We start from the raw sequence: 25859 nt of genomic DNA, 5'->3' as shown, positions 1-25859 counted from the left end.
GCAGCACCGGCTACAAAACTGCCATGCAAATGCCTGTTCTCACTTTCAGGTGACATTGTAAATAAGAAGCAGGCAGCAGCATCTCCCCATCAATGTAAACAAACTCGTTTGTCTCAGCGATTGGATGAATGAGAAGTAGGACTGAGTAGACTTGTAGGCTCTAAAGTTTTACACAGTTTTGTTTTCTGAGTGCAGTTTTGTTTTTTTTTGTTTTTTTACACATGATTCTACATTTGTAAATTCATCTTTCATGATAAAGAGATTGCACTACAGCACTCATATGAAGTGAGCTGAAAAACTTTTTTTACAGTGCAAATGTGTAATCAAAAATAAAGTGAGCACTTTACCCTTTGTATTCTGTGTTGTAATTGAAATTAATGTATTTGAAAATGTAGTAAACATCCAAAAATATTTAAAATAAATTTCTATTGTTATTTAATAGCACGATTAATCACTTGCCAGACCTAATGAATTTGTAAGATTAAATGTACTTGTTGCTATAAAAACATTTATAAAACACAAAACAAAACTAATTTGTTCTTCATTTGAACTTCTGATGCCAACTTAAAATTACCACACTACTATACGTGAATCCAAGTTACTGGGTTGGCATTTTGAGAGGGGGCTAAAAACTGGGGGAAAAGGCTTTCGTTCACAGGGAAGAAAGAATATACTAGCACTGATTGTAAGTAAGCCTGACTCAAAAAGATGCTTTTAAATGTGAGTTATTTTGAGGCACTGTGGTCTCTTGAAAGGCTTTAAATAATTTATTATATTCCAGAAGAGTTAGCTCTTGACCTGATAGCTCTCCTGACCTAATTTAAAATGTAATTTTATGTATGTTTATAGCATATACATACACACTATCTTCACAGTGTATTCTAGGGGGTGCTTGTAGTGACCCCTACATAACCCCTATATTGGCTGCCTAACAGTTTTCATTTTAAAATATTCTCTATTTGTTTATTTATTTTAAAACAAGAACCTCTAATAACTCCACTGTTTGGAGCAAGCTTTTGAAATTCAACAGAGAGAAGGCCTTCAGGCTAGAGAAGTACCTTTTCTTTATCCTATGACATTTCACTCAGGTGTCAGCAAAATAGTTTTTAAAAAGTCACCATTTCCTTTATCTTGTTGTAGTCGTCATGAAAATTTTAGCAGAATGCCAAAATCATAGCTGCCCAGTTTTGTGCTGCTGCACGTGTGACATTTTATGCAAGTTATTTAATGAGCTGTTTGCATATTTTATATAGCCACACATTTAAGCTTATGGTCAACAACACCTGGCCACAATAGCAATGGTAGGCTGTTGAGAGTACAAAACATGGCAGCTGTGACTGAGGTAGATGGGTGGGCAAGCTGTGGCTCTTGTGGGGAAAAAAGGTCTTCACCTAAGGCAGGGGAGCTATTCAGGTGGCTGGGAACAGGTGTTAGATGATGCTGGGAGGGGCAGTTGAGTGGGTGCCTGGTGCAACTGGTTGTGGGGGGTGGGGACAACGCATCCTGGGTCTAGTATCAGGCTTCTCACCTCATGTGGCTGTGTGGCAGAGTGCTGCTGCAAACACACCTAATCAGCCCCTGCCATGCCAGCCCCAATCAAGGGGGATAGATTGGGACTGGTTGAAAAGCCTTATGTCTGCTGGCAATTGGCAACATCTGCCAGCCTGATAGGCAGGCGCTACAAAGGCTGGGAAGGACCCAGGAGGAGGAAGGCAGCCGGGGGGGGGAGAGGAGAGAAGAGAAGAGAAGAGATAGGTCAGTCAGGGAGGGAGATGGAAGCCCTCTAAGCTGCTTACTGACCCAGCCTGCAGTAGGCAAGAAACCTGTAAGAACTGTATATAGTTTGACACTGGTGATGGGAAAATGCTTAAAGAATAAAGGATACGGGTGTTGCACAGAGCTGAAGTCTCCCTGGACTTATTTGGGAGGGCAACTAGGCCCAGAAAAGAGGGGCTAGATGTGCACCACATTACATGGGGGGGCTTGTCTGGGATCCTTTTGTGCCTGAGCCACAGTTTGGCAACCCGGAGATGGAGGTGAACCCTGCAATGGCGGACACAGCAGCAGGAGGAGATGCAGAAGACGCTGTAGGCCTTCCAGCAATCCCACCAGGTGGAGAGGCAGGCTCTACTCACTTGGCAGGCCGAGAAGCAGAAGACTTTATTAAGAGCAGGCGAGGGTGCAGCAACAATTCCTGCAGAAACTAGTGAGTTCCTCGGGGGGGGGGGGGAAGAGATGGCACCCGCACTACAGAGTTGGGCCTTTGTAAAATTGGCCCCGATGCCAACCCCAACCCTGACGCCTTCCTCTGCACCTTTGAGCAAGTGCCCATCGGCACCAGATGGGACAGGGCAACCTTGGCCCTACAGTTAGCCCCATATCTCGGAGAGGCACAGGCTGTATATATGGCACTGACTGATGCACAACCAGGGAGTGTGACACCGTGAAGGCGGTGGTCCTAGACCAGATGGGGGTTTTGTCCAAGAAATATCGACAGAAATTTCGGTCGGCCGGGTGGATGGGGAGGCTGTGGCCCCGGGCCTTTGCCCAGAAAATGACGGACTGGGCCATACGGTGGTTGCGGCCCAACACCCAAACGGTGGGGCAGATCATAGACCAGGTGATCCTGGAACAGTTTGTGCAGGGCCTCCCACAGAGCATGCGAGTCTGGGTCTGGCGACACCCGCCAAGCAGCAAGCTGATGAAGGAGTATGCAGAGGCAGACTTCCCTGCCAGGGAGAGTCTTGATACCTTGGGACCCAACCCCCCTCTCCCCAGGGAAGAGACAGAAAAAAGAGACAAAGGGAGCCCCTAGTCGCCCAGGACAGCTTGTATGCTGGCATTGTGGGCGGCCAGGACATAAAAGCCAGGATTGGCCAGTGATGGAATGTGGCGTAGCTGAGATCTGTGCCTGGACTGAAGTTTAGGGGGGGAGGCAGAAGAAGAGAAGTGGTTTGGCCACCATCCCCGTGCAGGTGGGGAGAAAGCCCCAGAGGGGACTGGCAGACACAGCCTTGGCCCACTCGCTCATGCAGCAGAGGCTGGTAAAGCCACATTGGCTTTTCCTTGGAGAGAAGATGACACAAACACATCCACGGGGATAGGGAGTATTGTCCCATGGCCCAGGTGCCCCTAGAGGTTTGGGGCAGGTCCCCCTGGAAATGAGTGGGGGTAGTAGAGGGGTTACCCTACCCCGTAGTCCTGGGGATGGACTGGGCACCCATCCCTAAAGGGAAGGAAGGCACGGGGAGGAGACCCACTGGGAGAAAGAGGGGAAGTAACCCAAAGCAGGGTGGTGAGACCTCCTACGTGGGTGGGGGATGAGTGAACCCCCCAGACAGGCATGAGGGGCTCCCCCAGAATAACTTCCCAGGCAGAGGGAGGCGGGCCGAGCAAGGCCATGCCTGACAGCCGATTAAGAGGGGAGGTGTGTGGCAGAGTGCTGCTGCTGCAAACACACCTAATGTGTTAGATGATGCTGGTGCAGTCTGGGGCTAGTATCAGGCTTCTCACCTTATGTGGCTGTGTGGCAGAGTGCTGCTGCTGCAAACACACCTAATCAGCCCCTGCCACACCAGCCCCAATCAAGGGAGATAGATTGGGGCTGGCTGAAAAGCCTCATTTATGCCTGAAGGAGCCAGAAGGAGGGAGGCAGCCAGAGAGAGAGAGAGAGAGGTCAGGGAGGGAGGTGGAAGCCCTCTAGCTAGTTACTAACCCAGTCTGCAGTAGGCGAGAAACCTGTAAGGACTGTATATAATTAGACACTGGTGATGGGAAAATGCTTAAAGAATAAAGGATACGGGCGTTGCACAGAGCTGAAGTCTCCCTGGACTTATTTGGGAGGGCAACCGGGCCCAGAAGAAGCGGGGCCAGCCATGCACCCTGTGACAGGCTGCCTTTGCCTCCTCCTGAGCCATCATTCCTGGCTGGGATCCAGCAGGGGGGGACAGCAAGAGAAATGGTGCCTGTCCACTTGTTCAGAACTACAGCAGATCCAAGTGGCCAACAGGCACAACTGCAGAGAAATACCTGCAGCTTTCCCACATCTCTGTCAACTGCATAAGATTCAGGCTTCACTGCAGGAACGAGTTCCTGGGATACCAGATTGTGTGGCATAACTGCACAACACTTGGCAGCTTGCAAAATAACTGAACATGAATATTCTAAAGAGGTGGTCTGGCCACTACACCATCGCCACCACCACACACTGCGCTGAGAACAATTTTAATTATGTCCCCTCATGCAGCATGGTTATACAATCTTTAATTACATTATCAAATAGTATTGTTTCCACTGGACCCCTGCCTTATTCAGTCCACAGGTTGGATGCAAAAGGGGGCAGAATTAAAGTTGCACAGGCAACCAAAAAAATGGTATTTCCTAGTTCATGACTGCAAACTACATAACTTTCTTTTAATGTAGATCTTTCGTATGTAATTATGTAGAGACACAACCAGTACATCCATTTTAAGAGAGGTTATGTTTCGTAAACAACAAGAGAATGAATCAAGACAATCCAGACTTTTTTTTTTTAAATTAAACTCTTTCAAGATTGAGCTCCCCCTCCAAACTTACCGCCCCAACACACATCTTCATGGGCCCCAGTTTTATGTAAGCTTATTCTACTTGCTATTCTTAATATTACCAGTTTCTCAACAAAAAAAATGTAACTTCTTAAATAATGAATATGTTCTAACGTGACCTGACTTTCAACTCAGAAATCAAGTATGTTTGAAGTAGCATTACTTTTTAAATGGACAGGCAATATTCAAGTGTTCCTCCTTCAACCTCTTTGCTAATGCACCACAGTCCTGACATCAGACTTAACTCTTCAGCTATTCTCCAAGTCCTGAGCCTTTGTGTAGACTGCCACTTGCACCAAAAATTACACTGTGGTACACTGATATATAGAAATAGCCACAAAACAGTAAGTTGAAACCAGATTTATTTTCACATATGATTATAGCCATGATCAGAAGGTAAAGAATTAACACACTACACCTCCACCCCGATATAACAGAATTCGGATCTAACACGGTAAAGCAGTGCTCCGGGGGGCAGGGCTGCACACTCTGGTGGATCAAAGCAAATTTGATATAACGCTGTTTCACCTACAACACAGTACGATTTTTTGGCTCCCAAGGACAGCGTTATATCGAGGTAGAGGTGTATATTACTCATTACCCTCCCTGCTCTTCTTCTGATCTTTTATAAGCTTTTCCACACACTTTAAAAATATAATTTTTCCTTCAAATTTATGGTTCTAGAATTCAAAACCTCTATCCCCACAGAGGGTTAATCAGAATGCAAAAGCAACAGAAAATTCCAATTACTGCTTGAGAGAGGTACTAGCCCTTAGTTTGATATTTGGTATTTTCAGTATTGATCAAAATTAATTTCAATGAAAATTCTCTCTTCCTCCCCTTTTGTTAGAGACATTACTGGAAACCCTCTTTTGTCAGTCCTCAGACCCAGGTGAAAGTTATTATGCATATGCCTTTAGAAAGGGCAGTGAAGAGAAAAACCTTTGAAATGGGGTAAAAATGTTAAAGCCAAGAATTCTAAAAGTATTAGACTGCTACCATAAAACCCCCTTTTCATTCTTCATTTCATTCCAAAATCTTCCAGAAATTAACATGTCCACAGTAGAAGAATTTTTTTTCTTTAATTAGAGATCTACTCTATTAACCTTGTGGGATTGATTTCCCAACTTCCTCAAAGAGCAAGGACAGAGTTCTGCCCCTTTTAATTATCTAACAACTCAATTTTCCATGCACCATTTCTGGGGCTAGCTTTGTGGTGCTACTCCAGCCACACATCCTCATGGCTATACATTATTTAAAAAATAAAAAGTTTTCATTGGAAGATGCCTATTTCATCATAAAACAGTGCTGAAACTGGTATCTTGCCTTCCACAGAAAAAAGGATAGTTAAAATACTGTCTTAAGCAACTTCCACTTCATAAGGAGGTAAGAGTGGGCACTCCTTATACAGCTTTTAAAGGTCTTTCATTTGCACAAAAATTGTGTATTGCACAAGTAATGCACCAACTAGTGAAAATATCAACCTATTACGTTTTTATGCTATTAGTTTTCTCTATGCTAAATATACTGCAATGCAGAAAACGATAAAAGGCAGAATTTCTTTTACTATGCAGAGTCTTATCTCTTGTTTATCTGTGTATAAACAATGGACATAGAATGTATTAAAGTACAATATTGTCAAATGAAGCATTAGATTGGCAGGCAAAGGTCAGAGTACAGGTATCGCTGTAGCCACTGGTCAGGACTTCATAATCCACTTCATAATGCCTGGGGAAAACAGACAACAGATATAGTAAGGAATGCATTGTAAGAGTGATACGGTCCTGTGGGATCCCAAAGACTGTAGGTGCTATTTACAAAAACATTTTTCAGTGCTCAGATGGTTGTTGCAGCTGAAATCTACACAACTTCTTAGAACTGTGATTAAGTCTGCAATTCCTGCTAGTCTCCATGGAGACCAATGCTGGCTCAGAAAATGTCACTAAGGCCTGGTCTACACTTAAACTGTAGGTTGACATAGCTAGGGCAACTCAGGGGTGTGAAAAATCCACAACACTGAGCACCATAGCTATGCCAACCTAACCTCCGAGGCAGATAGAGCTAGATCAGCAGAAAAATGCTTCCATCAACCCAGCTACCGTGGTGTTCTTACAGAGACAGATAAACCTCTTCTGTCACCGCAGACGAGGTTATCCCGGCACAGCTACGGCGCCACGGCTATGCCGCTATAATGCCTGTGGCGCAGACATGGCCCAAGTGCTTTAAAATAATTCCTGTTCATTTTCAAGTTTTTAAACATTTAGCCCTTTTTTGCCGACCAGACCCCTTTTCTCATGGAAACAGTAGCAGTAGCAACAGCCAAAAAGTACGGCTATAAGAATATTTTTACATTGGATTTCATCTGTAATTGCAACACTAACCACTGAAAATGGCATTTTTTAAAAAAGCAGTCTTCAGAATTTAAAAGCCAACAAGCCTGTCGTGCCCTCTGAATTTTTAACGTGTTCAAATGTCTTTACGCGTAAGATGTTTGCGTATGTTGTGCCATTGTATACAACAGCAACAGAATCCTTAATGGGAATAATATACCGCTGATTAACCACACTTAATTCTGTAAATTCTGTTGTGTGTTAAACTCAGCTCTCCCCCTTTTGCAGACAGTCTACGGCCTTTGGGCAGAGTGTGCTCTAAAAGCAACTTCTACCCCAGACCATTTCTAGATTGTGTGTCTTACAACACTAACAGAAGATATATTTAGTTATTCTGGATACCAACACCTTCAGCATTCTGCACCACAGACCTGAAAGGTTTCTATTTCCCAAATCAGATAGATCAGCAGCAACTTGTTAGACACACAGTGCCTTTTGAAGAGTTTAATAATATTGCTCTTCTCGAACATTAGGACATTTTCAATATAAAAGATATTTACATGTACCTATAAAAAAAGCTTAAAAAATTCAGGCAAGTAAATTATTGATATCCTTCATTTAGCATTTTAGCATTGCAGTTCTGAGTTTATCGTACACAAAAGACATATACAAACCTTTACATATAGATTATTACAACAATCTGTACTGCTGCCCTGAGGGCAGTTATCTAGTCCTGAGCTCATCACAGACCTTGAAATTCTCTCAGATTAAACCTTGTACACCCTGACACAGACTGATATGCATCTCTTGGCCAACAAGAGAGTCCTCAAGCACAATTCTATCCCCTCTACCTCCTCTTTTACTCTCTAAATCTGGCATCTCCCCTGACTCTGAACCTTTTTCTCTCTCTCTCATGGCAGTAAATATGCCTACCATCATTGTAGCATCCTGGCCTAAAATGCTACCTCAAATGCCTTAATCACACCCTTACTGTAGTTCTGTCTTTCTCCTCTCATTCTATCGCAACTCCCTTCTCTAGCGTTTTCCTATATCCCAGCTCTCAATGTTTCAGTGAACACTGAACTTCCTGCATATCTTCACACAGAATTACAACCACTTCAATCAACAAAAGACTAATAGCATCAAATTAATCAGATACACATTTCCATATTGCCCTCATTTTAAAATTTTGTTTATAAATTTGATTGCCGTTACAAAAAGTAATATTTACAATCAGTGGTGTTGGAACAATTTTTACAGTGGGGGTGTTGAAAGCCATTGAACAAAACTGTAAACCCTGTATATGATGGAAACTATTTCAAGCCAGAAGGTACTACCGCACCCCCCAGTATCCCTCGTTCCAGCACCCTTTTTTAAAATATACATGGGACTTCTAGGGCCTAAATTAATCTTCTCTACAACAGCTGCGTAAATGAAGAAATGAGATAGATATGAACGATCCAGTATTTTAAACCAACTTTCTTCAGTAAGAAACAGTAAATCAATATGCTGATTTCTGAAGTAATCAGTACATAGAACTATTTGTCTTCAAAAGTTGCCTTGTCTTCTAGGAAGCAAAATGCAATTTGTTCCATGGGCAGGTAATAGTTTCCACATAATATAAGTGGAGATAGTTGCTGTGGGTTCAGTGGTTTAGAGAATAGTTTTTACAAGGTCAAGAAAAACTGTTACATGCTTCCATGTTTTATTAATCTGCCTATCCTATTTTACCAAGAGGCACATCATCATCTCAAGAAATAGCTACATGAACAATAACTTCCATTACAAAACCAAATTTGAGCCAGCTTTGGTTCTGAAAATAGTGAATGTATACATACACAATTGGACATAATGTACTTTTTAAATAAAAGCATAAATATTTGATATTAAAATCATAGGTCATAAAATATGGTGATACATATAATTTATGTACGATTTTCCAGAGGCATTACTTGTTAGTGTGTGAAGGTTTTTATATACTTCTGAAGAGTCCTGTGCAATTGGAAATGTTCTTGCTTTTTTCACACTTTTGGTATGGTGCATAAACTATTTTTATATTATTTTTAATACTTTACATCATGCTGAAATATAAAAACATTCTCCTGGTTTTTAACAACATGGATCAATTTTTGATTATATAACGATGTTATTTCATTAAAAGTATTCTGCCTGCAAATAATAAGGGGTATGACACCTTGATATTATTGCTTTCTTTATTTTCAAAATAAATAAAGCTATTTTCTGTAAGGAAAGCTTAATAATGAAATAGTTTTTTGTGTCGTTTTTAATATACTGAACTATTCATTCTTATAGGAAAATTAGGGTTATGGACTAGTGGTAGACAGCCACAGTAAAGGCTATTTATTTTGCTTTATTTTCCCCCTTTAAAATACTTTTCCAGATTTGTAGAGGTTTCCTAATCCTTTCAAGATATTGGTTGTTTTACAACACAGCAAGTCTCCTAAATAGGTTTGATATGCAAAACACTTCTCAATTTGAATGAAATTACAACGGTAATATCTTATTTCAAGTTTAGTTTAATACTCTAAGTGCCCCTTATTAAACATAACATTTAATGTGGGAAAAACAAAGCCCCCTTGATCTCTAAGAATAAAATTTGCTATATAAAATCCTTAAATTCTATTTAATAAAAATATGTATTCAAATCTATTAGGAAATGTTTATTAAAGACTCTGGGTAAACATGACTATTTTTCATAAATTTCTTCTCACAAAAGACACATGATGGGCCCCATCTAATGAAATCTGCTTTTATCTGTTAAATCGGCATTTCACTACTTATCTTTTGCCCCTTTTTTTTTTTTTTTTTTTTTAAAGTAAATTGGAATGTTAATACCCAGATAAATCTAGGTATTTACCCAAGTATGTGAAATCTTACTTAGGTAATAATTGGTTCTAACATTACGTCAAAACAGCAAAGATAAATGTGAACATTCTTGTCTTGTTCGTCTTATCAAAGTAAATGGGGGAAGACATGACATCATTTCTCAACCAAGAAGTCCATGGTACTGCACAGAGCAGGGGTAGGCAACCTATGGCACAGGTGCCGAAGGCGGCACACGAGCTGATTTTCAGTGGCACTCACACTGCCTGGGTCATGGCCACTGGTCCAGGAGGCTCTGCATTTTAATTTAATTTTATTTTAAATGAAGCTTCTTAAACATTTTGAAACCTTATTTACTTTACATACAATAGTTTAGTTATATATTATAGACGTATAGAAAGAGACCTTTGAAAAACATTAAAATGTATTACTGGCACACAAGACCTTAAATTAGAGTGAATAAATGAAGACTCAGCACACCACTTCTGAAAGGTTGCTGACCCCTGGCATAAAGTATATGCTGCCATTGTTCCAATTCTGTATCAAAATTCAAATGTGTCCTTCTAGCTTTTATAAGACACACTTGTTCCATGATAATATCGGAGTAAATTACCTATTCTATTAGCAAAGACTGTAGCTATAATTTGTGTCCATGTGAATTAGCAAAATGGGTCAATTGGAGCTGCAGACAGCAAGGGATTTAAAGAGTAATAAGAAGGGTTATACTGGTATGTTAGCAACAAGGTGGTGGTCAGGGAAACCGTGAGACCCTTACTGAATGGGGGAGGCAACCTAGTGACAGATGATGTGGAAAAAGCTGAAGTACTCAAAGCTTTTTTGCCCTGGTCTTCACAGACAAGTTCAGCTCCCAGACTGCTGCACAGGGCACCACAGAATGGGGCGGAGGTGAGCAGCCCTCAGTGGTGAAAGAGCAGGTTAAGGACTATTTAGAAAAGCTGGACAGGCACAAGTCCATGGGTCTGGATCTAATGCATCCAAGGGTACTGAGGGAGTTGGCTGATGTGATTGCAGAGTCATTGGCCATTATCTTTGAAAAGTCGTGGTGATTGGGGGAGGACCCGGACGATTGGAAAAAGCTAAATAAAGTGCCCATCATTTAAAAAGGGAAGAGGGAGAATCCGGGGAACTAAAGACCGGTCAGCCTACCTCAGTCGCAAGGGCGGGGAGGAGGGAATCAAGGAATCCATTTTGAAGCACTTGGAGAGGAAGGTGATCAGGAACAGTCAACATGGATTCACCAAGGGCAAGTCATGCCTGACCAACTTGATTGCCTTCAATGATGAGATAACTGGCTCTGTGGATATGGGGAAAGCAGTGGACGTGATATATCTTGACTTTAGCAAAGTTTTTGATAGATGGATAGAATGGACCATAAGGTGACTAGATCGTCAGGCTCAATGGGTAGTGATCAACAGCTCGATGTCTAGTTGGCAGCTGGTATCAAGTGGAGTGCCCCAGGGGTCGGTCCTGGGGCCGGGTTTGTTCAACATCTTCATTAATGATCTGGATGATGAGATGGATTGTACCCTCAGCAAGTTTGTGGATGACACTAAGATGTGGGAAGAGGTATATATGCTGGAGGGTAGGGATAAGGCCCAGAGTGACCTAGAGAAATTGGAGGATTGGGCCAAATGAAATCTGATGAGGTTCAACAAGGACAAATACAGAGTCCTACACTTAGGATGGAAGAATCCCATGCACTGCTTCAGGCCGGGGACTGACTGGCTAAAGCGGCAGTTCTGCAGAAACGGACTTGGGGATTACAGTGGACAAGAAGCTGGATATGAGTCAACAGTGTGCCCTTGTTGCCAAGAAGGCTAACGGCATATTGGGCTGCATTAGTAGGAGCACTGCCAACAGACTGAGGGAAGTGATTATTCCCCTTTATTTGGCACTGGTGGGGCCACATCTGGAGTATTGTGTCCAGTTTTGGGGCCCCCCCTACAGAAAGGATATGGACAAATTGGAGAGTGTCCAGTGGAGGGCAACAAAAATGATTAGGGGGCTGGGGCACATGATTTATGAGGAGAGGCTGAGGGAACTGGTCTTATTTAGTCTGCAGAAGAGAAGAGTGAGGCAGGATTTGATAGCAGCCTTCAACTACCTGAAGGGGGGTTCCAAAGAGAATGGAGCTAGGCTGTTCTCAGCGGTGGCAGATGACAGAACAAGGAGCAATGGTCTCAAGTTGCAGTGGGGGAGGTCTAGGCTGGATATTAGGAAAAACTATTTCACTAGGAGGGTGGTGAAGCAGTGGAATGGGTTACCTAGGGAGGTGGTGGAATCTCCATCCTTAGAGGTTTTTAAGGCCCAGCTTGACAAAGCCCTGGCTGGCATGATTTAGTTGGTGGTGTTCCTGCTTTGAGCAGAGGGTGGGACTAGATGACCTCCTGAGGTCCCTTCCAACCCTAATCTTCTATGATTCAATACAAAGTATGCAGTTTATTAATTATTAGTAGTATTACTATAGAACCCAGGCGTCCCACTCATGGACCAGGATCCTATTGTGGAAGTTGCTGTGCGACCAAAACAAAGTGTCCCTGCAAGAAGTTTGGCCCAGTTTCTGAATTATTATTCTTGGTTCTTTTAGGGTTTGGGGGACTTAAAGTCTCTGTCAACCCACACTTAAATTCTCAAGCTCTAAAGGACTGTGTGCACCACCACACACGCACACACTCTCTCTCTCCTCCCACTCTCACTCTCTCCAAGCATATGCTTGGCATTTTATAGTAAGAAGGGAGATAAGGATGCAGAAGAAGAAAAATTATTTTTAAAATGAAATGTTTTGTTTTTTGTAAGTCACAGTTTGGTTTTTAGAACTCATGTAGATTGTTCTGTTACTGGAGTGTTCAATACTTCATCGTTTGCTGGAGGGAAAAAGAAAAACATTCTGTCGTTTATAAAATAGTTTAAAAGTCGTTAGGTAGAGGTGAATGAATGAATCTGATGTTTGCAGAATGAAGGATCTTCTTTACTCTTGTAAATGTAGCTCATTCCTATTGAGCTTGGGGATGTGATTCTCATATATGATTCTAATTTATGCTTTCCTTTTAAAAATTTGTGATAACTCTTGCGGATTCCAGGATGTTTTGTTTATCGCATTACATACAGACCCTTACAAAATCTTATTTTTGTGCCCAGAGGTGATGGCCCTAATCAAATAGCTCTTTCTAGCTTGATTCTATCAGTTTTGACTTTAAGAAAAGTAAGCCACCGTTGTTTTATTTTTTAAAAGACTGACTTCAAAACTCTAGATGGTCAATTAATTATTGCCTGTCTGTGTCGTCTAGATCTACATGTAGATTTTTTTTTTTTTTTAAATTAAATAACTCCATGGAGTTGCTCCAGTCCACCCCAGGAGTCCCACTCTAATCCTTTAGGAAGAGGTTCCTCAATTCTTCTGTCCCTTCACATCATCTCACCAACTGATACTCTAGCCTTTATCCTGCATAGCTCATACCATCTGGAACAGCCATCAAGTGTCTGTCCCTCTGCCTTATTATCTGATTTAGAATCTTAGCAAAAAAACTTCTTTCCTCCATTGCCTATACATTTTAATTTCCTTCTCCCTTAATTATTAACCTTATATAGTAATTTGCCATAAAGCATTTTAAGGACATGATATTAGTTATCTTGGGATACCATTTGTGAAATTATTTTTAAGAGTTGTTCATGGGATTGTGTTATAGGAAATATTCTCAGTTTCAATTATTTTACACGCCTGTAATTCTACCACCAGTAAAATTAAGCTGTTAATTTAAAATCTTGAAATAGGTATGTCACGCATATGAGCACAGAAAACCCTAAATCAAAAATGCTAGACATGGATCCAGTGTCAGATCCATGCATAACCAAGGTTTACAATGGATAATTCAACCACGTCGGCTTTACATTTTTAACCACCTCCAGTTACTCCTTTCAACGACATTTACATCAATCAGATCAATAGTTTTATTAAACATACAGGTAGGGCATTTGCATAATAAGCCATTATATGAGAAAATGACATCATTTGCAAAATCCTCACAGGGTGAGTATTTGACAATGCTGAAGGCAGTAAGGCAGAAGGTGGAAAAAACTAATGTAACAAATACATGTTACATACTTTGTTGTTGTACTTGTGTTGATCCCAGGATATAAGAGAGAAGGTGGGTGAGGTAATACCTTTTATTGGACCAATTTCTGTTGGAGAGAGAGAAGCTTTCATGCTTACACAGAGCTCCTCTTCAGGTCACCTTAAGAGCTCTGTGTAAGCTCTAAAGCTTGCGTCTCTCACCAGCAGATGTTGGCCCAATAAAAAGTATTTAATAGCAAATACATAACATTCAAAATATTTTTTAAACCCATTATTTACAATGAAGAAGTTCTCACCATCTATGGGGCACAGTGCAATTCTAGCTTAGCTTTATTTCCTTATAATGTCAGCTGACTCAAAACTACAGTCTCGTGAGATAATTACATATATTATACATGTTTTTATGCAAGGGTGTTAGCACATTTTGCATGCCTCCACGGCTAATCTCTGCTCCCTAAATCTGCCTCGTTTCTTGAAGAAAAGTACTTAAATCCTAAAGGATAAGGACAGTTATGAAAAATAAATTTATAAGTACAATTATCTTCTATTTTAAACAAAAAGCTGGGCTCTTCTGATAAATATAGAAATGCCACTAAGGGTCCAGGAGAATTCAATGTTCTCTTTTCCTCTTAAAAAAAGTTCACTTTACAAACAGAAAATGTCAGAATCAGTGAGGCTTGCATCAGTTTTGCTGGTGCACAACATGAAAGTCCCAGATTTTTTTTTTTATATATATATATATATATATCCGTATTTTTCTTACCTTTGCCCAAAAGCAGCTGGCCATTCATTGTACTAGTCTGCTGAAATCTAGATACTGAGGTTCAACACTCAGCGTCAATTAGTCAGGTTGTGTTAGTCAGGTAAATATAAGGCAAAGGACCTCTTTTTGGGTAGTCCTGCTTCAGGAGAATAGTATGTCATTGTAATGCACACCTCCAACAGAATAACTAATTATGGTGCAGGGAAACCAGCAGTAACTTCACAATCCAATATAACTAGAATCTTAGTAGTGGAGATCACTAGGCCTTGAAAGAGGGCAGCAAATCATTTTTAGGGCAGTGCATGGATCCCCATGAGCTACCTACACATCCTTCATCCCTATAATTTTCTTTCTTTCTGCCCATGTTCATAAAAGGGGAAATACAGGGTTGAAAGCCGATCTTAAATATGCCAAATTCACTGAAACTTCAGGTTAAAGCTTCTAAAAAACTGATTTTCCACTGCCTCACTTTTTCATAAAGTTTTGCTCAAATGGTTTAAGTGTTGTCTGGCATGTGGAATCCAATACTTTTTGACTAAAATTATGCTTTTTCATCTGGGAAAGAGCCCACAAAAGATTATTTTTGAGAGTGGTTATAGTTAGAAAACTAACCCTAAAAAGGTTTCAGAGTAGCAGCCGTGTTAGTCTGTATCCGCAAAAAAACCAGGAGTACTTGTGGCACCTTAAAGACTAACAAATTTATTTAAGCATGAGCTTTCGTGAGCTGCAGCTCACTTCTTTGGATGCATAGAATGGAACATTCTATGCATCCGAAGAAGTGAGCTGCAGCTCACGAAAGCTCATGCTTAAATAAATTTGTTAGTCTTTAAGGTGCCATAAGTACTCCTGTTTTTTTTAACCCTAAAAAGTTTGATCTTGATGTTCCAATGTCACATTCACTCACTCAATTTACAAAATCAAAAACAACATTCTTAACTGCCATGATTACAAACACAACTTGTTGTATCTAAAAATAAGAGTGGATTTTTAGTTTTCTAGATTACTCAAGAGCGAAGACTGCAGAATCTGAGCTTCATGGGCATTTTGCTGATGCTGTTGAAGTAGAATGAGAGAAAGCTCTTTTACTATCAGCTTTACACTTCTGACAGCAGCTGAACAATTTTCTTGTTGTTAATCTAACTACATGACTAAATCATGCAAGGACAGAAATGCAGAAACCTGTTTTGTTTTTAATCTAAGATTATTTTTTCTGAACATAACCACACTAATTTTCACTGTGGAAGTAATGATAAATATAGATTTAAATTTTGTTTTTCAAAATATTAGAAGATCACACATTTATATTAGCTAGTAAAAAATTTAAGATAAGAACTGAAATACCAATAAAAAAAACAAACATTGCTTTTTAAAAAAAACTTAAAAATCAAGAACAGTTACTGCAGGGGTTTTTTTTCCTTCAATTTTTTCTTCATCCTTTTAGTCAGAAACATCAATTGAAATAAGAAGTTGCAAGCATGAAAAGTTAAATTATAATAAGGAATGCATCTATATGGCAACAATGAGAGTTTAAGCTACACTAGTACACTGAGTTTAGAGTAGTGCAAAAGGTCTAGTCAATGTAAACATTAGATGGACCTTCCCATTTAAGAAGCTAGTTAGTGGTATATGCCATATAGACTGAAGCCCGGGGGATGGGGGGGGGGGGGGGGAGAATAAAACCAAACCAAACCAAAAACAGACCACCAAACATTGGGTTACAAGGACTACTGAGGGATTCCAGAAGGATGGCTCACCCAAGTTGTGTCGTTTTGTCTTTGCGTGCTCGTGAATATGTTTCTTTGTAAAACAGCCAAAGAAGACACAATAGAGGCAAGAGTGGAGTCTGTTCAGGTGGGCACCACACATGTGACAAATGCACGACTTTGCCTGAAATACAGAAATGGACAGTAATTATGAACAGGAAAAAACCTATTTACACAGGTCAGCATTCTATTAACTCTTTAATCCATTTATGTTGCATTTATAAAGACGCTATCTAGAAGTAGAAATAAAACTCCAAACGAGCAGTTAATTGAGTGTCTGAAGTATGCCAGACTGACAGCAGGGATAACTGAAGTTCTGTCTCCACAGAAACTACAGGCAGTGACAGTACAAACTACTCCACTGCCCCAACACATTTCAAAACCTTAATCTGGAGCAAGTCACTTCTAGGAATAGCTAACATCCACACCTGTTCACAGTTGCTAGCTTCTCTATTGTGTATACCAACAATGGTGTCAACTGCAAGATGTTTTTGACATCTTGCATCTGGAGATGGTACATCACCAACTGACTTCATATAGGTCAACCAGCTACATAAGTCTTTTGGTCACTAACTAATCTGGGCTGGATTTGAAGCAAGTTTTTGGAAGATTAAAAAGACTCCATTTCCCTGCACCATCCAGTCCAGAAAGATATTTAATGACAACTGATCTGGGTCATTTGAAGTGAAGAACACACAAACCTAACATGGTAGTTTGCTCTTCTGTTGCTATGGTACATTTTAACTAATAATCCTGGCAAAGAAGTGTTCAAATATTGGAAGGTAGATTTTTAAGTCTTGATCTGATCAGAACTCTTCTTTAAATTGATATTCCCTATTTATTTCTTCCATTAAGTGCCCAACTCAGATATGTCAATAAATCCCTTGAGAGACTTCTATTATTCCTAGTTGGATGCAAACAAACACAAAGAATTTAGGGATAACAAGGCCAAGAAAGCACCACAAACTATTTAGCAGTAAATATTTTATGTTTCATGTTCTACCCTTGGTTGCACACTGATAGCCAAAATGATTCAAGTTTAAATCATTCCTTCGTATCAGAGTGATGTGGACAACAATTCTAGCAACAAATGAGTAAGTGAACCTAGAAACCAAAAGAACGGTATTCAAATTCAGATATTAACTATTCTGTAACAGCACAAAGCTACAAAGACTACTTCAAGATAATAGGAGCACCACTACAGTCAATGACTATGGAGACAGCACTTTTTTATGCTGAAATCCAATGATAAGTTTTCCAGATGTTAACTGATCAAATACAAAACTCAAGGTTCACTTTTTAAACGCAATAATCCACTAATCTATACAGTATGTATCATCCACAACAAATCCCGAAGAGTCCACCTTTAACAGGATTTGCCCAGGATGACATAATTGCTGTCACAACACTCTTGGTGTAAAAAATCAGCCAAGTAGTTTACCATTTAATGCACTGAGACTTATTTTTAGCTCTTTCAAAAGTGGTCTTAAATCTTGAATCACACATATTGTGAGTTCAAAGTTCCCAAAAGTCCTGTTAGATTAAAGTAGATCAGTTAAATCTAACAGCACACATGTACAATAAAACATTTTAAATTAAGACCAAAGCCTACCACCACCACAATTTATATGTAAAGAAAAATGCTGCAAATCTGTCACACTGATGTTTAAACAGTGCTCTTTGGCTGCAAAAGCTAAATATGATCAACCTATCCATTAGAGATTGTTGCTATGACAACAGCTCAGACTAGCAACTGGCTATTTTACTTCTTAGCAAATTGTAGATGAGAAGCCTTTTGGCATTAAATGTATTGTAAATGTAAGACACGAGTGTGCAGAAACTGCTGAGCATCTTACAGTTTTACTGCCTTTTAACCCATCCCATCGTAAATACGCTTCCGTTACGCAATTTTAATTCAGTCAAAATTAAGCAGAACAATGAAACAGTAATTAATCTAGTATAATTATGAAGTAATTCACAATCTTGATTTAAAAAATCACCACAAGACCTACGTTAGTATGTCAAGAGTTAGAAACACCGGAGATGGTACTTCAGTCTTCAACATGGCTGGGCTCTATTCGTGTAAATTATTGATACAGAAGACAGTGGTGACTAAAAGCAAGACCTTACTGTTAACTATTCTTCTGCCCAGTCTCCAAAAAAGACCTAATCCACTAGACATACTAAGCTATAAACCCAGGGCATGGCACACATAAGGAAACTGGTAATCACAAGGCACTTTATGAATCATTCATTAGCTCAGGATAAAGAAGCCAATTTCTCTATGGCTGCTATTTTCTACGCTCAGTATTGCAACACACTCAACAGGAGTTAAAGGAAAAGGGCAGGCATGACAAATAAACTGGGTTGACGACACTCTCTGGTGTCTTCAATTGTCAGAAATTTGTTATTAGTTTACCACCTAAAGAATAGCAAATCATCAAAACACTGGTGCAGAGAGTTAATGCACCAGCCTGACAGTATCCTGAATTGACAGTCTTCCTTTGCATGCCAGTTTCTGTTCCAAAATCTCTTTCTGGAGTAGCACGGGCTTCAAGTGTAGTGAGAGCAGCATGTTGGGTACATGGTGAACTGGTATAGAAAGCAGTTTGTGTCATTTAACAACGGTCCCTAAGCAATGTAGTAGATTTGAATGACAAAATTCTGTCCCTGTCCACATGGACAGTGGCTATAATATAAAAGACAGACTACAATAAAGTTTAGCTGTTGTAAATCAGCCCTCTATATCGCCAGTTATTTGAGAAATAGCTAAACTCAATTTTCACTGAGCTGAAAGTCAGAATAAATAATAGCCTTTATTTACAAGTTTTCAGGAACAGAGATTTAAGGAATCTTGCCCTTATTTCCATGCTAAACAATAAATTGAAGCACATTCGGAAGTCAAGCTGTTTTCAGACATGGGTTTGGAAATCACCCAAAGACTTTTCATCTCCTGTGGCCAGTGAACAATATTTCAGTAGAAGCAGCAAAGAATCCTGTGGCACCTTATAGACTAACAGATGTTTTGCAGCATGAGCTTTCGTGGGTGAATACCCACTTCTTCGGATGCAAGCAGTCTGCTTGCAATGTCTGCTTGCATCCGAAGAAGTGGGTATTCACCCACGAAAGCTCATGCTGCAAAACATCTGTTAGTCTATAAGGTGCCACAGGATTCTTTGCTGCTTCTACAGAACCAGACTAACACGGCTACCCCTCTAATATTTCAGTAGATTCATTAAATGAGCGGAAATAAATAATACTATCAAGAAGAATGGGGGCAGCTTGAGGGGTAAATGATCTCAAGGTAGACTTTTTAAATACAAGTACATGGTGTAATATTTAAAGCCATTCCAAGAGTCACCATGATGCATTGGCAATATCAGTGGTGTGTGTCATACAAGACTGTGAAGAACCAGAAATCTACACTTGTTTCTCCCATTTTAAACACACACCCCCCAAACCACCCAAACTAAACACCCCTAATATACACAAAAGAATAAAGGATGTGAGGAGATGAGCAGGGAACAGCACTTGACACTTGATTTTTTTTTTTTTAAATGTATGTCAAAAGCACCTAATGCCTTTGGATGGGTGCTTTACTTCTCTAAAGAATAAGGAAAAAAAAAGTGACGCACACTTCTCTAGAAGGCTTATACCTAAGCCCAGCAGATAAAAGTACTCGGAACAAGGTGGTATTCAGCAGTTTCCAAAAGAGGGGTGAACTACAGAGACAAGGAGGAGCTACATTCATTTTGGCAACAGAATTTTGACATGGGGTTCTTGTGAGCACCCAACAAGTATTACAGTAATTATTAGGCATGAGAAAGGGGTAACTCCAGAATAAAGAGGGGAAACTTTACTAATAATACCAAGAAGCTAAAGGGCACCTGGCAGTAGATTTTTTATTTTTGTTTTAAATACCAAACCAGCATACCAGGAAGAAGAGTATGTTTATGTTAAAAGTTCCTTTGCTTTAACATCAGAATTACTGCTACTAATCGTTTGCATTTCCCTATCACCTACCATTTGAAAATTTCCAAGGGCTCTAACAACAAACAAATTCAGCCTCAACACCTTCTGGGGTGGGTAAATGTTCCCAATCCTCTCTAGCCCCACCCCTCTGCCAATTTTCCAGATTCAAAACATGAGTTACAGAGAGGTTAAGCAGCTTGCCCCAGATCACACAGGAAATCTGTGGCAGAGCGAGGAATAGAGAACTCGGGTTTCCGGAATCCCCAGTCCTGCCACTCATGTGTAAACAGAAATGAAGAGCACTGTAAACCCAAGGTTTTGTTTTTTTAAGTTGTCATGCTATTTGGAAAACAGATTCAATCTGAGAAACCACACACCTAGTGTCTGAACCAAAATGGAAAGATTCCCAAATTGCTTTCAGTGAATCCTGGGTCAGGACCCTAATAGGAGAAATTAAATGCTTCCTCAGCAGATAGTAAGACCTCAACTGATGGTAAAAATCACATTTACTTTAGTATATATATTTTAAATAAAATGCTCTAGGTTCATCTATACTGTTTTTTATAACTTTCACTAACCTTGCAACATGTAGATTGTAGTATCTGTAAGCACTTTTTAAATTCCTTAGTCATCCATATTACCATCAATATCCTTGTGTCTTGTACAAGGACAGTTCACAAGAGGCAGCAGGAGGCATGGGAAGCTTGATCCTTTTCCCTGTGCCTCTTTCTCAAATGACAAACACATAAATAGTCACAAAAGACTGGTACAAAAGATCATTCGCCCTTTCTACACACTTGAGATGCAGGCCAAAAAGCAATCCTAATGGTGAAATTTCTTTTGCGTTACAGCCTTGGGGGAGGAGAAAGCCAATATTAAACCAAGCCAGGCAAGATTTATTACGCCGGAGGTGACAGGAGTATGCTGAAAATAATAAACTCAGGTCAAATCTGCCTTGTGATGTTTCTGGCCATCTTAGCAATCACCACTTTGCCTGCATTTATTACCCGACTCATTGCATTGCTTCTCTAAAACAGGTAAACCAGAAGCCCTTTTCCTTGTCATTAACCCGATAGATTATATTTTATAGATGGATTTCATATAGCCAGGAACTGAAAACAGACTTGAAACCTAACAATTGGCTTTTGACTTTTTAAAAGCAGAAGTAATTTTCTAACAAGGAACTGATTCTGTAACTATTTTGTGATCAGGCATCTCCCCACTTCTCTTAGCAATATAAGGATGATTCAGGGCAGCTCTGGAAGACATGTTTTTCATATCTCAACTTTTTTTTTTTTTTTTAAACTCAATTTCAAAAAAACCAAAACGAAACCAAAACAAAAAACACCTGTTTGCTCACTTCCTGGGAAGAAGTTAATCATCACTATCCCTCTTCATAAGAGAAACTAATGTATCTTTTTGGAGAAGACTTTTCCCCTCTATGTAGTGTCATTTTTGTATCCAGTCCTACTAGGGTTGTGTGCGCACTGCATGACAGTAACAGCATATTTCATATGCATTTAGAAAACACACAGGAAGTCTGTCCCCAAAATAATATTAAGCTGATTCAGTGAACTATACTTACCTCCAAAATTGGCTTATTCAACAGATTTATTCAGGTTCTTTTTGTTTGGTTTTTTTGGTCTGTAATAATGGAGTAGTTATAGGTAGCAAAGGAGTTTAGCCATTTCAGTTCTACTACAAGGCAAAGGTAAAATTGAATAATTTGTTCTATACTGGTAGGTTAGTTCCCACTACTGTAACACCAGAGACAAAATACATCATGTGTAGAATACACTGTCAACTTTCTGCTTATGAGAGCAGGATGGGGGCAGATGGAAAGTGCTCTTAGAACTTTCCTATAAAGAGAACATCTGGCTCCAATCAGTTGTGCACAAGTTAGAACACCGAAATGCTGCTAAGTTTAGAGTTAAAAATGAAACAGCCTACCTTGTTAAGTCGCATCATATTTCTCAATTTAAGTATGAATTAAAATGTACCATTACAGCAACCTACACAGCATAGTTTGCTCTCCTGTTCTAATTTCTGGGGTCAGTGAAACTGATGATTCTGCCTACAGTGAAAAGCGAAAAAAAGGGAAACTGAAAGTGTTGCTCATCGTGTTGTGAAAGAGGCTCAAGTACAATCTTCTCAGGCAACTCCTTGTCTTCACCTTACACAGACTGTCAAAACTTCTTCCTCCAATACACCTTCAACCTACAGTGAATGCATGTCAGCTGGAGTAGGTTCTGCCGCCATTATAAGAGAGACAGAATTCCAATTCCTCCTGCAGAATAATACGTGAGTGAAACTTAACTATTGTTGCTTTTCCTTTATTCATATCAGAGTGTGAGCATAAGAGAGAGACACACAAACCAAGCCAAGTGAGTGGTTATACTAGGGAGGCCACAAGGAAGACAAAATTCACAATGCTAGATGCTACTGCTGGAACATCTGGGTGAAAAATGCCTTTAGTTCTAAAGAAAGATCTCTGGTTAGATTACAGAACTGGGAAACATGAGAATGGTCTTCCATTATCAGTTCTGTAATAGTAAGCCAGACTTACTATTTGATCTTGGGCAAGTTATTTGAGCTCTGAGACTCAATTTCCTCACCTGTAAAATGCCATGAGTCTGAATTCATTAGTGTTTGTGAGATGCTCTAATATCATGGTGATGTGTGCTGTAGAAATACTTGTGAATTAATACAAATTGCCCTTAAAAAGGAAAGTGTTTTCTGTACCTGCAGTTGGTTTGTTATAATGGTAGCATTCACAGCTGGTTTTCCTTGCTCACCTGCCATCCACAAAGGCAGTTGGGGCTGAATACATTGGTTTGGTCCAGGCTCGCTCCCTTTCTCCCACCCACAGCTAGAGATCTGCTGTTGACATAGAAATAAGGGCTGTCTTGAAATGACAGAAAAGATCATTCATATAAAATGCATCTCAAAACTCAAGATGAAAGTGAAACATCCAGGTCAGGTGAATCCTTGCGTCTTTGGACAAACTAATTTTAGCTAGGTCATTCAGACAATGGTAAATTTAGATGTTTTCTCTCTCTTTGAAAGGTAAGCTGTTCATGGGGAATAGCCAAAGGCTGAAACGGCATTGCCACAAATTGGTGGTGTTGACCCTGGATTGCAGATATGAAAAACCCACTGGTGGCAAGATGTAGAACATGCAGATAAACCTCTGTTAGATCTATGGAATACATGCAGTATAAAGGGGCTATTTCCTAACATGACAGTGTAAGAAAGAGACTGAGAATCCATCTGTTAAACTATCTTGCAGAGGGATCAGTTGAGAGCAGATAAGATTAGATCCAGTCTGGTTCTTCAATTCTAAAGGGCCTCCAACACCTTTTGAACAAACATCTTTTTTGCCGGAGACCATGATGAATCTGGACTAGTTACCCTGGAAACCTTCACACAAGTAGGAAGTTTCCCTATGTCCAGCAAATTCTGAATGGATGATCTGCTTGCTTTTCTTCACCAGACTGAGCAGGAGAATAAGAGGAAGTGAAGTGGGTTACTGGGAATTATATCCTATCTGAACGATTGCAGAGCCTATTGGGTGGTTCTGGTGACAGCCCAAGAGAAACAACAGTATTTCAGTCCCTCTGAGTTGGCAAGGATTCACTGTCTATTGCTCTTATAAGGAGATTCTGGGACATCTTCACTGAATGGTAGTTGATCTAATTTCTAAATACTACCATGTAACAAACGGAAAGACTGGCCTGGTTTGGAAGAAGGCAGATTCTAAGATCTGGGCTACACCTAAAATTTAGCTTGATCTAGATACATTGCTCAGGGGTGTGAAAAACTTCATGCCCTGGGCAAAGTAGTTAGGTCGACACAGCGAGGTCAATGGAAGAATTATTCCATCAACCTAGCTATTGCCTCTAAATGGGGCAGATTTACTACAGTGACATAAAACCCTCTTCCGTCACTATAGTAAGTACCTACACTACAGGGACATAGCTTCAGCTGTGCTGCTGTTATAGTGTAGGCATACCTCAAGTAGTCTAAGCCCAACAAAAGAGGTTGCAACAAGGTTCCTCTTAAAAGTAGTTTTCATGTAATAAGCCCCAACACATTGTCCACATGCTAGAGTATTACAAAGAAGGAATCTAGTACTAAATTGGTAGTATCACATGCAATGTGGGATAATAGGGCTGTTCTGATATATTTCATATGCTTTTTGGAATCCTCCAAAGCATTTCTTTAGAACAGGGGTGGCCAACCTGTGGCTCTGGAGCCACACACGGCTCTTCAGAAGTTAATATGCGGCTCCTTGTATACGCACTGACTCCGGAGCTGGAGCTACAGGCGACAACTTTCCAATGTGCCGGGGGGTCCTCACTGCTCAACCCCTCACTCTGCTTGTTGTGACCAAACATGCCATAGCTTCTTTGAGGCCAATGAAGGAAATTTCAATGCCTCATTTCACAGAGCTGTCAATCTTTTTTTTGTCTACGGAGATATTTGTGCGCTTTGGTCCAGCCTAAATGAGTCACTAGGATCTTCCAGGAATGATTATTCTGTTTGCACAGAGCCAGGAAGAAGAATCCTGATACATGTGGTACGTTAGTGATATTCTATTAACGGAGCTTTCCCATTCCAAATGAGCCATTTCCTCCCCTAAAGATTACTGGAATACTGATGTGCTTTTTTTTTGGTCTTCAGTTTAAAGTGTTCATATTTCATTCAACAAAACAAGGCCCCCCAATGATCCTCCACATACAAAGATCCATTCCTCCAGAATTAATATCAATTTGATCATCCAGTTCATCCCCATGAATCAGCTTCTCGTAACCATCTGAGTCAGAGTTCCTAGATTTGTGTGTAAAGGTGAAAGAGGATCAATTTATGAATTTGCCACGGTTTCAATTAGATTTTAAAGCAGAAATCTAACAAACTAGGTTTTCAAATATATTAAAACCCAACAGGATGCCCCAGTGGTCCCCCAACTTTTTCAATCACGCCCCCCCATCCCAAGTCCACACCTCTCCCCTTTGCGAGCTGGAGCGGGGTGGGTGTTTGGAGGGGTGAGTGGGGCAGGACAGGTAAGGGGGAGCCACACTCAGGGTGTGTGGGGTTGAATGGGGCGGAGTGGAGGAGGGGCAGCCGCACTCAGGGCAGGAGGGGTGAGCCGCTGGTACCTCTCTTGCCGGAGTCATCCCTGAGTGCTCCTCCAGGATCCAGCAACAGCTGCTGCTCTTCCTGCCCCCAGTAGCAGAGACTGGTTACTGTGGGTAACCTGACCTTTAATGTCTGGGTGGCTGGAACTGGATCCAGGGCTGGAGCGGAACTGGGGGCAGAGCGGGGCTGGGTGGTGCTCCCTCCCCACCCTGTGGGCAGCTGGCTCAAGCCTGCCAGACCCCACCCAGACGTTCCTCTGAACCCCCTAATGGGGCACACCCCACAGTTTGGGGACCACTTGGATAACCCCTTTTACTGAGTTGAGGGAGTTTTAGCTGACAAGTTTAATGCTCGGTTCTTTTCAGGTCAACT

At 40.5% G+C, this 25859-nt stretch overlaps 1 protein-coding gene across 6 annotated transcripts in view; it reads right to left on the bottom strand.

Annotated features, from left to right (window-relative positions):
- The window catches only part of USP22 (ubiquitin specific peptidase 22), a 172104-nt gene that overhangs the window by 84183 nt on the left and 62062 nt on the right, over positions 1 to 25859 (bottom strand). For 5 of the 6 annotated variants that reach the window (XR_005585417.1, XM_039491142.1, XM_039491143.1 and 2 more), the window contains one exon: positions 16368 to 16500. The exons of the other annotated variant lie outside the window; for it this stretch is intronic. Coding sequence is in view for 4 of the 5 variants with exons in the window: in XM_039491142.1 (XP_039347076.1) it covers positions 16368 to 16500 (133 nt within the window). In the remaining variant the exon portion in view is untranslated. Of the gene's footprint in view, positions 1 to 16367; positions 16501 to 25859 lie in introns of those variants that run through there. 6 annotated transcript variants of the gene reach the window in all.

This window comes from Mauremys reevesii, linkage group 10 (assembly GCF_016161935.1).
Source record: "Mauremys reevesii isolate NIE-2019 linkage group 10, ASM1616193v1, whole genome shotgun sequence".
NCBI classification, from domain to species: Eukaryota; Metazoa; Chordata; order Testudines; family Geoemydidae; genus Mauremys; species Mauremys reevesii.
The sequence above is the reverse complement of the archived record's forward strand: the minus strand, read 5'-3'. Positions and strand labels throughout refer to the sequence as shown.